This window comes from Macaca fascicularis, chromosome 10 (genome assembly GCF_037993035.2).
Source record: "Macaca fascicularis isolate 582-1 chromosome 10, T2T-MFA8v1.1".
Lineage (NCBI taxonomy): Eukaryota > Metazoa > Chordata > Mammalia > Primates > Cercopithecidae > Macaca > Macaca fascicularis.
Genome location: NC_088384.1, coordinates 102,761,544 through 102,776,472, shown reverse-complemented (window position 1 = coordinate 102,776,472; position 14,929 = coordinate 102,761,544). Strand labels below are relative to the sequence as shown.

Sequence of the window (14,929 nt, the reverse complement as noted above, 5' to 3'; positions counted from 1 at the left end):
TTTGAAAGTTTTTTTTGTTGTTGTTGTTATTATATCCCCTGAGGGATTGGTAAAGGTCTCTTTTGAACAGAAATAACTTGACAGAAAGCAAAATAAACAACATTTCGGCAACCAATTGCCATTGATTGATGTAAGACGATTTGAGCCCCTTGTGTTACTAATGTGTCCCTAAAGCAGGTAGAGAAACTGGATCTGTAAGATGTAGGTCCCCATTTCCAACAAGCACATCTGAGGCATAGGGATGCAGAAGAAGTCAGCCCTACAGCAGTGGGTGACAGCTCTACCGGCATCTGCCTCTCATTTTGGGGGAACTAGTCTACTCTGTGGCATGCGGCTTGACTGGACTATCAATCAAGGATCTCTACCCTATCCTGGCTAAGTTAGAGGTTAGGAGGTGGGCACATAAACCAGCCTCGGCCAATCAGACTTTCTCCTGGGACCATGACTTTTGTATGGAGGACACAGGAATGAAAATAGTTGCTGCTGAAAAGACTATCCCTTTAGTTCCTGTTGTCAAAATCCCTGGATATGCCCTGGTCCTGTGTTCCCAAAGTTGAGTTTCTCTCTCTCTGTGGCCTCTGATATCAAGAGCCCCCTGAACTCTAGGGACAGAGATGATAAAACACAGACCTGCCTCTGGAATCCACGAAAACCCCTAACTTCCTATCTTCTCCAGAGTCAGAGCAGACCCAGCCTCCAGTCCGCAAGGGCTGACCCTTGCTCCCCCATGTAACCCCAGGACCAGCCTGACACCCCACAGCTGCAGTCACATCCTGCCTTACCCCAAGGCTGGCTCCCACCTGCCTTTCTGCCTCCTTTGCTTTTTATCTCAGAGGATGGATTTGGAATCTTCTCCCAAGAAAATCAGTGTGGCAGAGATGCCAGGCAGCTGTCTAGTAACAGAACCCTTGATTTTCAGCTGGACACATGGCTACCCAGATTGAAAACCACATTTCTTGGCCTCCCCTGCACATAGGTGTAGCCAAGTTCTATGCAAAGGCATGTGGGCGGAAGTGACCTTGAGGACTATGCCCACCACCCCCCCCATCCTCTGGCAGGTATGTGGGGTTGCACCTCCTTAGGCCATGCAGGAAAGGCGATACGGAAGAGGTGGCACGGCAACAAAACAGAAGGAGCCTGGGACCCTGCATGACCTCATGGCACACAGCTTCCACCCAGCCCTGGATCCCCAACTGACATTTGGACGACTTCAAGCCGCCAAATCGATTTCCTAACTAATACAGCTGGGTTGCTGAGGGGCCTGCCGAAACTGCAGAAGGTGCCACTCAACAAAGTAGGAGAGGACATTCTGGAGTGGGGAGGACTGGGTTACGGGTTCTTACATCAGGAGCCAGATTGGGGTGGGGCTTAGAAGCCAGTGCAGGGATGCTAGTCAATAATAAAATGTTTTTTTAAAACTTTGTATGACTTCCCAGAAACAGAACGGGCAGTCAGGAGCTGGTGACTATCACCTACTTACAAGAGGTAACTGGGGACATTTGCCAAAGATGCTTAGGATTGTATGAAGTTCCTTCCGAAGCTCCCATTCCACTCTTCTTTTATTTGAACAGTCTCATGATGCTATGATTCTGAACTCCCCTTAATGACCCAAAGACCTGATGTGATCTAGCTCCTACCCATCTAGCCTGTTTGACCCTGCACGCTCTTCCCTCCCTCTGTTCCAGGCACACTGGCTTCCTTGTTGTTCCTTGCACATGCTAGATACATTCCCACCTCAGGGCCTTTGCACTTGCTGTTCCTTCTGCCTAATGCTCCTCCCCCATCGTTACATGGGTGCCTCCTTCTCACTGACTTAAATTCCACCTCCTCTGAGAGGACTTCCCTCCCTGACCACCCACTCTACTTCAGCCACAACCCCTTTCTTCTTTGTTCCCCCTGTGTCAACCTGGCCCTCTCAACATATTTTGCTCTGTTTCATTTTCTCCTAATCACCCATCACCAACTAAAATGCTTTTGTTTATGCATGTGTTGTCTTCCCTCCCCCATCAAATGGAAGCTCCTTGAGGACAGGAACTTTGTCTTCCTTAATCTCTGCAAGTTTCCTAAGGCTCTGAACACTGTCTGGCACATAGTAACGACTTAATAAATAGCCACAGAATGAATGCATGAAGCCCACAAGTGTTTTGCATGCAATATTTAAAGGCCATAGTTATAATGTTTTGCTTCTCCAAGGTCCAGTGACTCTAAGATAGTTTATGGTTTTAAGATTCCACTGTTCTAGCCTCCTGTATTCCATAATCAAATGATTTTTAAATCCCTGTGAGCTGGGTCTTAAAGTCAAATGAAAAGGCACTGTAGGGAGACACAGAACAACTCAAGGAAAACAGCTGTGTGTGACCAGACAAAACTCATAGTGCCCAGGAAGACAGGAGGAATGCCCGCTTGCAAAGGGAAAGCACAAAGACGAAAATCCTGAAGCCATGTGCTTGGGGTGTGATACAGCTCTTCCCCCAGACCCACCCTGTCAGCTTCCTACCGTCTCTTCTGGAACTGCTGGTCTATCTCTGCCAATGACTGGCCTTTTGTTTCAGGAACAAATAAATAGATGAAGCCCAGGCCGAGGACAGCGGTCAGTCCGTAGAGCAGGAAGGTCCAGGACAAGCCGATGGTGCCTGGAAAAAGGGCGGGTGTGTAGGCCTGGGGCCAGGCACTCTGGCCCCGCAGCCTGGGCCAACTGGCGGGTTCTAGGTCAGGCATGGAAAGTCAGTTCACTCAAAGCAAATGTTCCCAATGATCAATTTGCAGAATGACCAATAAGCTGTCAGTGAAGTACGTTAAAGCGGAAATCTCATTGATTGTCTCAAAGGAGGGGATGAGCCAGGATGCAAGTCCACAAGCACAGAGACAACGGCAACTTGTGTTTATGGGAAAGAGCCCTCACCCACATCTAGAGCACTATCCCGTGGAGTGTGCTTGGGCTCCAAAAGCCTGGCTTGAAGGATCGTGGATCCAGCTGAGTTGCCAAACAGCTGCATAGACACAGCTTGGCAAATCTCAGTTTAAAAAAAAAAAAATCCTTAGAAATTCCATGAATTGGGCTCTGCACAGTGGCTCAGGCCTGTAATATCAGCACTTTGGGAGGCTGAGGTGGGAGGATCACTTGAGCTCAGGAGTTCAAGACCAGCCTGGGCAACATGGTGAAACCCTGTCTCTACTAAAAACAAAGAATAAAAAGATTAGCTGGGCGTGACAGCGCACACCTGTAGCCCCAGCTACTTGGGAGGCTGAGCCCTGGAGGTTAAGGCTGCAGTGAGCCGAGATCATGCCACTGCACTCTGCCCTGCACTCAGGGCGACAGAGTGAGAGACCCTGTCTCAAAAATAAAAAAAGACAACAAAAACAAAAAACAAAAAAAACCAACGAACAAAAACAACAACAAAAAAACACCCAGAAATTCCATGAATCGGTCATTCAGTGAATTGATCATTCAGAGAATTGAGTTTTAGCCAGTTTGGCCTGTGACTGGTTTGGGAGAGAGGACAAAAGTCACAGTTCAGTCCCAGGGTCGGCCTCCTTCCTAGAGCCTCCAGTGGGTCTCAGAGCCAGCAGCCAAGATGGGAATGACCCTGAGTCCTTTGATGTCATCCAGCCCAAGACAAGAGAAGAGGCTGTGGAGGAAGGGTCTTTGTCAAGGCAGAAGACAAATTATGTTTTGGAAGCCATTCTCACCTCTGACAGCCATATCCGTATCTCCTTTAGGCAGCCTCCCATGACCAGCTGGACCTATTGCCAGCAGGAGGAGCCACAGTCTGGAAGTCAGTGGGGCTGGTTCTAGTATTTTGACTCCCTGGCTGGATGGGGTAAGGATGTATTTTCCCATATGTGAAATGGGGATGATGTATGATACAATTCCAGTAAATTCCTTCCTTCCTTTCTCCCTCCCTCCCTTCCTTCCTCCCTTCCTTGTTTCTCTCCTTCTTTCTCCTCTCTTACTCACTTACTCCACACAAAGGGAAATGCTTGAAGACTGAGGCTGCAGGGAGAAGCTTGGATTCCCTAAGACGGGGGGTGGAAGACAGCCATGATGGGGGGGGTTCTTCCACTGGGGTTTCCCACAGCACCGCCCCCCAGCCTCCCAAGGTGGCTGCACCTTTGAGAAGGAAACTCTTGGCCATAGGGTATAGGAAAATAACTGAACCTTGGGGCCCACAGTGAAGGAGCCTGTGTACTCTGGCCCAGATGAGCAATACCCACTGAAGACCAGGGTCTGGAGCCATGAGCATCTCAGCATTTCAGAGTCATTCCCTGGTGTTCTGGGCCCACATAATTTCCACCCCATCCCACCACACCGCAGACTGGGTTTCAATGCTAGGGAGGAAGAGATGATGTCACCCAAACTTGATTTGAGAAAAACTTCCAGGCCAGACACAGTGACTCACGCCTGTAATCCCAGCACGTTGGGAGGCCAAGGCGGGTGGATCACTTGAGGTCAGGAGTTCGAGACCAGCCTGGCCAACCTGGTGAAACCCTGTCTTTATGAAAAACACAAAAATTAGCCGGGCATAGTGGCGTGTGCCTATAGTCCCAGCTACTCGGGAGGCTGAGGCAGGAGAATAGTTTGAACCTGGGAGGTGGAGGTTGCAGTGAGCTGAGAATGCACCACTGCACTCCAGCCTGGCTGACAGAGCAAGACTCTGTCTCAAAAAAAATTAAAAAGAAAAGAAAAGCCAAGAAAAACAGGTGTCATGAACCAGTTTAAGCCAGTTTGGAGCAAATAAACATTGCTACTCTTACACCTGCCGGTTGACCTCAGATGACCTCTCACCAGTACTGGGTGTAGACTATCACCCGTTAGCTGGCCGGGGGAGTTTTACAGTGCGTATGAGGGTCCTGGATGTCGTTTTGGACACTTGGTGATGTTTCTGCACAGAATAATGGTTCTGCAGCTAATACACAGGAAAATCCAAAAATGTCTGCTTTAGAGTAGGGAGCTTGGGCCACAGAAAAAAAACGGGCTTGTCTGGGAAGGACTCACCAATGAGATCAAGGAAGGAGAGGCTGATGAAGAGATTGGCTGCCCAGTTGAAGCTGTTGCAGAAGGCGAAGGCTCTTCCTCGTATCTCCACAGGGTAGATCTCGCTGAGAACAAGCCAGGTCACTAGGGTGGGAGAGCAGGAGGGCTCCTGGGCTGTGGTGGGACCTGGGGCCTGGCGCCATCAGGTCAAACACGCAGCCTCTCAACAATGGGATTTTGCAGTGTCAGGCTCCCGATACCAAACTCCCACCCCCATACCTCTGTAAGAATCCCAGGAGGGTCTCAGTTTGCTGAAGACTGAGAGGTTTTCTGAGACATGAGACTTTCAGTGCTGAGATGGGAATAGTCTTGGATGAACTGGGATGATTGGTTTTTCACCCTATTCATTAAATTCCTTCCAGTTGTGAGCTATCCAGGCTTTAAGGGACCTGAAGCTCAAATGACTTGGGGAGCCTTTTAAGGAATACAAATTACAAACATAAAATTAGGCACTGGCCCTGGGAGGAGCAACTGCTAGTAAGTGAGGGGCCCTGAAGCTTCATGGTCAACCCACCTCTACTGCCCTGCTGACACCCTGCCAGGTAGTCAGGGTGGGAAGTCCCCAAACTTCCCCTTAGGAGGGGTAGGAGGCTCCAGAGTCACCTGCAAGAGAACTCCACTTACCTGGCCCAAACCCAAAGGAAAAGGCACTGACAAAGACCATCAGGCAGAGGAGCGCCGTCCAGCGCAGCAGTGCATGTCCCTGGGCGGGTAGAGGGGGCCCAGGGAGGGCAGAGCTCAGGGCCGGCTGAGGAGGGGCTGAGGGGTCTCCAGATCTGGGATGGGGCTTGGTTTTCTTAACAGTGGACAAGATTGGCTCCCTTTGGTCCTCATTGGTCCTTGGCATGGGAGGTAGAGAGGAGTCCCGCAGCAGGCCAGAGTCTTCAGGGAGGCCCATCTGCCCAGTGGCATTGGGCACAGCCAGGCAGCTTGGGCCTGAGTCCATGGGCACGGCAAAGCTGACGAGGCCTATGCCGCTGACAGACAGGGCCATGAAGGCACAGCCAGCTAGCAACAGAGCCCTGCGGCCTGCACGGTCCACCAGCCCCATGGCGGTCAGGGTAGCTGCCACCTTCACTGCGCCAAGCCCCACAGAAGCCAACATGGCTGAGGATCCCCCATGGAAGCCGACAGAGCTGAAGATGGTGGAGGCATAGCATAGCACGTTGGGCTGCCCTGTTAGTTGCTGGAAGAGCACCAGCCCCAGGCCCACTGTGGTCCGGCCTCGCATGTTATCCCGTGCCCTGAAGAGGTCCAGAAAGGAGTACTGTGGCCTCCCCAGGCCCAGCTTGGGGGCCTCACCTCCCTGGAGTGGGATGAGGTCCTTGTGTGCTGCAGTCTCATCTGCACCAGCAGGGAGGAAGAGGAGGCTGAGGGACTGCAGGAGAGCAGGTGCGGTGGCCCAGCCGAACATATGTCTCCATCCCCAGGGGGTACCAGCCAGTGCGTAGTTGAGGGCATAGGAGAGCAGGATGCCCACGGTGATTCCTGCCTCATAGAGGGACACCAGCACTCCCCGCTGCCGTGGTCCCACGAGCTCTGACACATAGATACAGCAGGCCATGGAGGAGAGGGAAATGGCGAAGCCAACCACAGAGCGGCCCAGGACCAGCCAGGTCAGGGAACCAGCCAGGCCCAGGGTCAGGCTGCCTGCCAGCAGCACCAAGTTGCTCCCGAGGATGGCTTGCTTCCTGCCATAGCAGTCAATGAGGAAGCCACCAACCAGGGAGGCAAGGAGAGCTCCCAGAAGCAGGCTGCCCACCAGGAACTCCTGCTCCAAGCAGCTTAGCCCAAAATCAAGCTGCAGTGGCAGCAGGGCACCTGATATGACTGCCAGTTCATAACCAAAGGTCAGGCCACCCAGCAAAGACACAGAGGCACACAAGGGCAGTAGAGGTGGGGGGCGGCCTAAAAAACAAAAGTGACAGGGACAGAGTTAGAATGGTTCCTTGTCATACCATCAGTCCATTCAACCTTCCCTCCATCTGTCAACACCTCCATCTATCCATCCATCTACTCCATCTATTCAAACCATCCATTCAAACCATCTATCCATCCATCCATCCATCCATCCATCCATCCATCCATCCATCCATCCATCTGTCCATCCATCCACTCCATCAATTCAACCATCCATCCATTCCTCCTCCATCCATCCATTTACTCCCTCTGTTCAACCACCCATTCAACCATCCACTGATCCATCCATCCATCCGTCCACTCCATCCATCCACTCCATCTATTCATCCATCCATCCACTCCATCTATTCAACCATCCATCCATCTACTCCATCTATTCAACCATCCATCCATCCATCCATCCATCCAACCACCATCCTATACCATCTGTTCAATCATCCATTCAACCATCCATCCATTCTTCCATCCACTCCATCTATTCAACCACCCATCCATCCATCTATGCATCCTCCATCCATTCATCTACTTCATCCATCCAAATATTCATCCATCTGTATGTCCATTTATCTATCCCTTAATTCACTCAACCATCCATCAATTTATTGATCTATTTATCTGTCTACAAAACCATCCATTCATCCACCCATCTCTGTATTTCATCCTTTTATATACTCATCCACACATCCATCCATCCATCCATCCAAATTTATTTATCTGGCATCTACAACATGCCAGGAAGTGCTCTTAGGGCTGGAATATAGCCGTGTTGTCCAGGATCTAACGTTCTAGAAGAAATAGGAAGATAATAAACATATAATTTTGGGTGGTGAAGATGTCATAAAAAATGAAGCAGGGAAAGAGAATTAAGATTGATGGAGTAGGCCAGGTGCAGTGGCTCAAGCCTGTAATCCCAGCACTTTGGGAGGCCGAGACGGGTGGATCACGAGGTCAGGAGATCGCGACCATCCTGGCTGACACGGTGAAACCCTGTCTCTACTAAAAAATACAAAAAACTAGCCGGGCGTGGTGGTGGGTGCCTGTAGTCCCAGCTAGTTGGGAGGCTGAGGCAGGAGAATGGCGTAAACCCAGGAGGCGGAGCTTGCAGTGAGCTGAGATCCCGCCACTGCACTCCAGCCTGGGCGACAGAGTGAGACTCCATCTCAAAAAAAAAAAAAAGATTGACGGAGTAGTACTATTTCAAGGCCTCTCTGAAGAGCAAAAATTTGAGCAGAGATCTGAGTGACGTGAGAGCGAAAGTCCTAGGAAAATCTGGGAGAAGAACATTCTAGACAGAGTGAACAAAATGTACAGAGGCCCTGAGGTAGGACAGTTCTTGGTGTTTGAACAACTATGGATATTAATGGTTAGTACTTATATGGTCCTTACTAAATGCCAGAATCTGTTTTAAGAGCTTTATATGTATTTTCTCATTTAATTGTTACAGCAACCCTATAACCTATCATTACTATCATCTTCCAAAGTGCACAGAAGTTAAGAAACTTTCTCATGGTCACATAACAAGTAAGTTGTAGAGGTGATGTGGCTAAAGTGAGGACCTTTAATCACTGAGGTGATCAGCCAGGAGGCCAAAGGCTGAAGCCCAGTGAGTGAGAGTGATGGGAAATAATGAGGCAGGAGAAGTAGGCAGGGGCCAGACCATGTGGGACTTTGCAGGTCAAGAGGACAATGAGGAATGTCATTCTCAGTGGTTGGAAGCCTTTGATGGCTTCAGCCAGGAATGAGGTGATCTACTTTTATTTTTCAATTTTTATGAGTCCCAACAGGAAATAAATAGGTCATCTACTTTTAATTTTTAAAATATTGCTCTTGCTGTTGTATGGAGATGCTAAATGAGGTGAGTGTGGCCCAATCAACGTCCATTCACCCCTTTTTCTTTGGTATCAGGACTCTATCCAGCTAAAAGACTACATTTCCCACCTTTCCCACAGCTATGGGTGGCTACTAAGACGGAAGAGGGAGTTTTTTTGGTGGGACATTGAGAAAAGCTCTCCAAGAAGAGGGTGAGGAGGGAGACAGCTGGCTAGAGTCTTTTTTGCCCTTTTTTCTAGCTCCCTTACCTCTTGCCTGGAATGCAAGTGTGATGACTGGAGCTTCAGCAGCCATCTTGGAACATGGTTGGGGGTAACCATGAGGATGCAAGCTACACACCGACATAGTAGGACAGAAATATAGAAGAAGAATGGGTCTTTGGTGACAGTAAGCCTACCATATCAACAATGGATTGTCAATCTCCATATATTTTTATGTGCTAAGAAGAAAATCCCAACCATTTCTCACTTAGTGAAACTATGCTACTTCCAGTTTCTATTCCTAGCAGTGAAACCAGAGAGCAAGAGTAACCCCAGGTTGGAAGGGTAGTACAAGGGTCCAGGTGAGAGTGCTAATGAAAACTAAGAAGAAATGCTATATAGCAGGGAGCTGCCAGTTAAAATCAATGAGGAACACGGGCTGCATGTAAGACAACAAAGAATGGTGGGGATTGCGGCAAACTGGAGAGTTCATGCCTCATCTAAAGTCACAACACAGCTCCAGGTATTGTTAACACACCAGATTGTATAATCTCTAGCAAATTATGAGAAGGGTAACTGCCATTTCATGACTGATCCCCTTGTGCCAGGCATAATGTAAGACACTTTAAACACATCATTTCATGTAATCCTCACAACTGTAGGAAAACACCCTGTTGCATGGCCAGAGTGAGGGCATCTTGAAGCGAAACCACCATGATGACGGATATTTGGGCCCCACATACCAAGTTGTTCTACAGTAAGATCTTTTAAAATACCTGTAGTATAGATAACCCTTCATAAAGATGCTTATCCAGCCTCTCCAGTGGTCACAAGCCTTGGCAAGAAAGTGTGAAGACGTGATCAGCTGCACATGTTTTATGCTAAAAGCTTGATATATTAAGAACACTTTCTGGAGGGCAGGTATGAGAATCCACGGTCTTGTGGCTACCTGAGATACGGCTCCTGTTTGTATGTCCCTGTGAAATTTCCTTCTGCAAGACTGGATTTGTCGGCCTCCTTTTTTGGCCTCTCAGCTTCCTCAGCCTTCAGAGATAGATTTGCATAGACCTGCTCACCATGGAACAGCAACCTTACGAGTTAGGTATTATTAATATCTCCATGTAACAGATAAGGAAATTGGAAAACAGGAAGGTCAAGAACTGCCAGATTTGTTTTTTTTTTTTTTTTAAGAGAAACCATAAATCCAGATTTTTATAAACTATTTTCTGATTTTTAAATGCTGTTCCAAGAACATATTAAAATATTCTTTGAGTCAGACAAAACACATTCAGAGTTTAACCCACAGGTACCAGTTTTCAACTGCTTCCATATGGAAACAAATCTTCAAAGAATACAAGGCTCTGGGTATAGTAAACATTTGTTACCTCTTCTGTCTGCCTGGAATATTTTCCTTTGAGAAGGAGCCCCTTCCCCCACTGATGGGGTTACCAGTCACAAGTACTCTCCACACACACGTAGGGATGAGCAAGTGGGTCTCAGGGAATTGCTATGCATAGACAGGAAAAAAGAACTACATTTTTTGAGAATTTCAAGCTACAGAAACAAAATAGTCATTGGTCATGATATGCAGAAGGCCTTTATGAAAATGAAACCAACACAGATGAGAACAGAGCCAAAAGATAGCAAGAAATAGATCCCAATATTATTGCATGAACCCATGGATCTAGCAGTGCCTGAAGCTTACTCAATCCGTTGGGCTCTTGTTACATGAGCCAACAAACATTCTTTGTTCTTTTAGTCTGGTTTCTACAAATTATAATTTAAAAGCTCTCAATTAGTATACTGAGCAACAGAATTTCCAGACACATGGAAAAACCTGCAATCTCTCTCTCTCTCTCTCTTTTTTTTTCTAATTGAGGGATTTGTAGGGCTCCCAAGTCATTTTTACATATATATAGTAGTGAGGACAGGACAATACTTTAGATATTTGCAAAACAAGGTTCTTTTCTGTTTTGGCAACTAACTTGCTGTGTGACACTAGGCCAGTCACTTACCCTTTCTGGGCTGTGGGAGCTGGTCTCTAAAGATGGCTCCCGATGAGTCACGGCTCCTGGCGTTATGCCTTTATGTGGTTCCCTCTCACACTGAATTTGAGTAGCTCTGTGACTAGTTTTAACCACCAGAATACAGCTACAGTGACACTGTTCAGTCCTGGGTCTAAATCTTGAACAATTTCCACGTTTTATGTTTTTTGGGGAGCCCCAAACCACTATGTAAGAAATCTGGCTACACTGTCACATGGAGAAACCATGTGGAGAGACCCTTAGGCAACAGACAGGGGCCTCCAGATGATTCCAACCACAGCTGCAGAAGAACCATCCAGCTGAACCCATTCAACCCAGATAACTAGTAGATATAATAATATGATTTTTATTAGAAGACACTAAGTCTTGGAGTGTTTGTTAAACAGCAATAGATAACTTGAATGAGTCTTTCTTTTCCCATCTATAAAATGTTACTAGATCAGTCTCTTCCAAAGGGCTCCTGACAAATTAATGAAAGATGTTGCAACATCTATGTGTTAAAAATACCAATAAATAAAGCATCCATTCAAACATTTTTCTCCTTTAAGATGGAATAAAGATTCCTGAGTACATGATGAGTGAGCTCAAGGGTCAGTTTGTGGGAATCAGGAAAGCACGCCATGACCCAACTACTTCATTACTTAGGAAACACCAAACTGCACAATAATTCTGACTTCCATATCTTACAATGTGAGGTTTTTAGTCCTAGATTAGTTTAATTTACATCCAAATGGACCACTGGCTAAAGATGAAAAATGAAAAGGGTAATAAAGGAGGAGCTCAAAAATAATAATTCTGAAAAATTCTTCCTAAATCCAAAGAAATGAGTGTTTCAGTGTTCCCGTTTTATGAATGAACAAACTAATGAAGAAGGTAGAAAATCCTTGGCTGAATGTGAGAATGTGAGAGGCTTTTTGTCTTGTTTTGTTTTGTTTTTGGTAGATTTGTTTTCTTGCCATTTGCTTCTTTTCCCCTTCTAGTCCTCACGATTCCAGTTATCCGAGAGTTCTGGTTATTAAAGACATTCTGAAGCTTCTCTCTTGTGTGTCTGAACATACCTCATCTCACTCTGTGCCCCTCTCAGCTGCACTTGAACCGAGGTACTTCTGATCTCTCAGTCTCAGTTTGCTCATGTGTATAATGGGGACAATAATATCCACTTTGTTTGCTTTCAGAACTGGTGGGAAGATAAAATGAAACAATGGATGCTGTTCCTCTAAGTTGTTATATGATCTGCCGTGTTGACAACTTAGCACAGTGGAAAGCAATGAGGACTAGGACTGAAAAGGCCTGAGTTCCAGTCTCAGCACTGCCACTTGCTCTGTGCTACCCTGAGCAAGCTGCTTCTTCTCTTTGAACTCCAGTTTCCTCACCTGTAAAAACTGGCTCTTGGAAGAGTTCAGTAGAGAAAGGAGGCCCAGGAAGCGTGCTTGAGGAGAAGTACCATGATTGCTGTTACCACCTGTAACAGTCCTGCCCAATGCCAGACTGGATTAAGAAAACACAAACTTGGTGTCACCTGCTCCCCTTCTGATATGGTTTGGCTGTGTCCCCACTTAACCCAACCGGTTAGATCTGTAACCATTTATCATGTGTCCCTTGTGAAAGCAGTATAGAGCTGGATGATTTCAGGTACAATCTGAGTTTCTTCTTTTAAAAGGTGAACTCGGCCGCGTGTGGTGGCTCATGCCTATAATCCCAGCACTTTGGAAGGCCAAGGCAGGTGGATCACCTGTGGTCAGGAGTTTGAGAGCAGCCTGGCCAACATGGCAAAACGCATCTCTACTAAAAATACAAAAATTAGCCAGGCATGGTGGTGGGTGCCTATAATCCCAGCTATCAAGGAGGCTGAGGTGGGAGAATCAATTGAACCTGGAAGGCGGAGGTTGTAGTGAACTGAGATTGCACCACTGCACTCCAGCCTGGGCGACAGAGCAAGACTCCATCTCAAAAATAAATAAATAAAGATAGACAAATAAATAAATAAATAAAAGGTGAACTGATTCACATTTATTGCAATGACTGATACAACTGAAATTATTTCTGCCATTTACTTTTTTGTCTTCTATTTACTGTGCTATCAGGATATTTCTTCTTACCTCCATTTCTGCTTTTGATGGATTATTTATGGGGTGGTTTTTTTTTTTTTCCATTTTTTCCCCCACTGATTTGAGTGTTACACTTTCTATGTTTTCCTTTCTTCTTAGAGCAGCACTACCTGACAGCATTTTCTGCAATGACAGAAATTTCTATACCTATGCTGTGCAATATGATAGTCACCAACCAACCACATGTGGAAAATGAGCCCTTGAAATGTGGCTAATGGGATGTAGAAACTAATTTCTTTTCTTTTTCTTTTTCTTTTTGTTTTAGACAGTCTTACTCTGTTGCCCAGGCTGGAGCACAGTGGTGTAATCTTGGCTCACTGCAACCTCTGCCTCCTGGGTTAAAGCAATTCTCCTGCCTCAGTCTCCCAAGTAGCTGGGACTACAGGCATGTACCACTATGCCCAGCTAATTTTTATATTTTTAGTAGAGATGGGGTTTCACCATGTTGGCCAGGCTGGTCTCGAACTCCTGACCTCAGGTGATCTGCCCACCTCAGCCTCCCAAAATGCTGAGATTACTTACAGGTATGAGCCACCATGCCCAGCCCGAATTTTTTATTTTATTTTATTTCAATTAATGTACATATAAAAATAACCACATATGGATGGTGGCTACCCTATTCACAGCACAATTGTACAGATTACTCTTAATTTTTAATTCACACACTTAAATTTATATATTTCTGGAAGCATCTAGAATAATCCAGCAGTATCTGTGTTATGCACTCCCACCCTGGAACTGACAAGAACATCTGCAATATTATAGCCCGATGTATGGAGAGTTTCTCTGGACCAGACATTGCTTTGAGTTTAAAAACACATTTACGGCCAGGTGCAGTGGCTCACGCCTGTAATCCCAACACTTTGGGAGGCTGAGGCAGGCGGATCACTTGAGGCCAGGAGTTCAAGACCAGCCTGGCCAACACGGTGAGACCCCATCTCAACTAAAAATACAAAAATTAGCTGGTTGTGTGGCACACACCATACCTGTAATCCCAGCAACTCGGGAGGCTGAGGTGGGAGAATCGCTTGAATCTGGGAAGGTGGAGGTTGCAGTGAGCCAAGATCGTGCCACTGCACTGCAGCCTGGACAACAGAGCAAGACCCTGTCTCAAAAAAAAAAAAAAAAAGTTCTCACCCCAACATTATGAGGTAGGCTCTTGTATTATTTACAAATGAATACAGTGATCACCAGAGGAGTGAAGCAACTCACCTAAGGTCAAAAGTAGTAAGTGTAACCTGGACAACATAGCAAGATCCTGTCTCTACAAAAAATTTAAAAATTAGCCAGGCATGGTGGTGGGTGCCTGTAGTCCCAGTTACTCCAGCGGTTGAGGTGTGAGGATCGCTTGAGCCCAGGAGTTTGAGGTTACAGTGAGCTATGATCGTGACACTACACTGCAACCTGGGTGACAGACGGAGACCCTGACTCTAAAATAAAAGAACGAAAAACGCTGTAAGCGGCTGTGGCTAGAATGAAAGCCAGGCTGTCTGGGTCCACAGTCCCTACTCTTGACTGCTCCATTATAAAACCTTGGTGCAATGTGATTTCACTCTGTTCTCTTGGTTCGGTCCCTTCTTAGCTTTGTTGGGCAATTTTTGTGCAGAGGGAGGAGTTCCATGGGTGAAGGAATCATTCCCCACCTCCACTTCTGCTCATCCCTCTCCCCTGCCACTCCTACCCTCCAAGGAAACAAGCCCTTGCCATTCCCTGGCTGGCCTGTCCTTCCTGTTCCTCACCACTAGTAAACATCCTGGAAGATGTTGCTCAGATCCTGCTCTGTCTTCACCC

At 46.8% G+C, this 14,929-nt stretch overlaps 1 protein-coding gene across 18 annotated transcripts in view; it reads right to left on the bottom strand.

Moving 5' to 3' along the window:
* SLC2A10 (solute carrier family 2 member 10) overlaps positions 1-14,929 on the bottom strand; it is a 36,847-nt gene that overhangs the window by 3,997 nt on the left and 17,921 nt on the right. For 7 of the 18 annotated variants that reach the window (XM_005569250.4, XM_074005466.1, XM_074005469.1 and 4 more), the window contains 3 exons: positions 5,660-6,943; positions 4,997-5,119; positions 2,498-2,633 (listed from right to left, as the gene is read on the bottom strand). In XM_005569250.4, coding sequence (XP_005569307.3) covers positions 2,498-2,633; positions 4,997-5,119; positions 5,660-6,943 — 1,543 coding nt within the window. Of the gene's footprint in view, positions 1-2,497; positions 2,634-4,996; positions 5,120-5,254; positions 5,450-5,659; positions 6,944-9,033; positions 9,117-14,929 lie in introns of all 18 variants that reach the window. The other 11 variants (XM_065523239.1, XM_074005465.1, XM_065523237.2 and 8 more) reach the window with 5 other exon arrangements.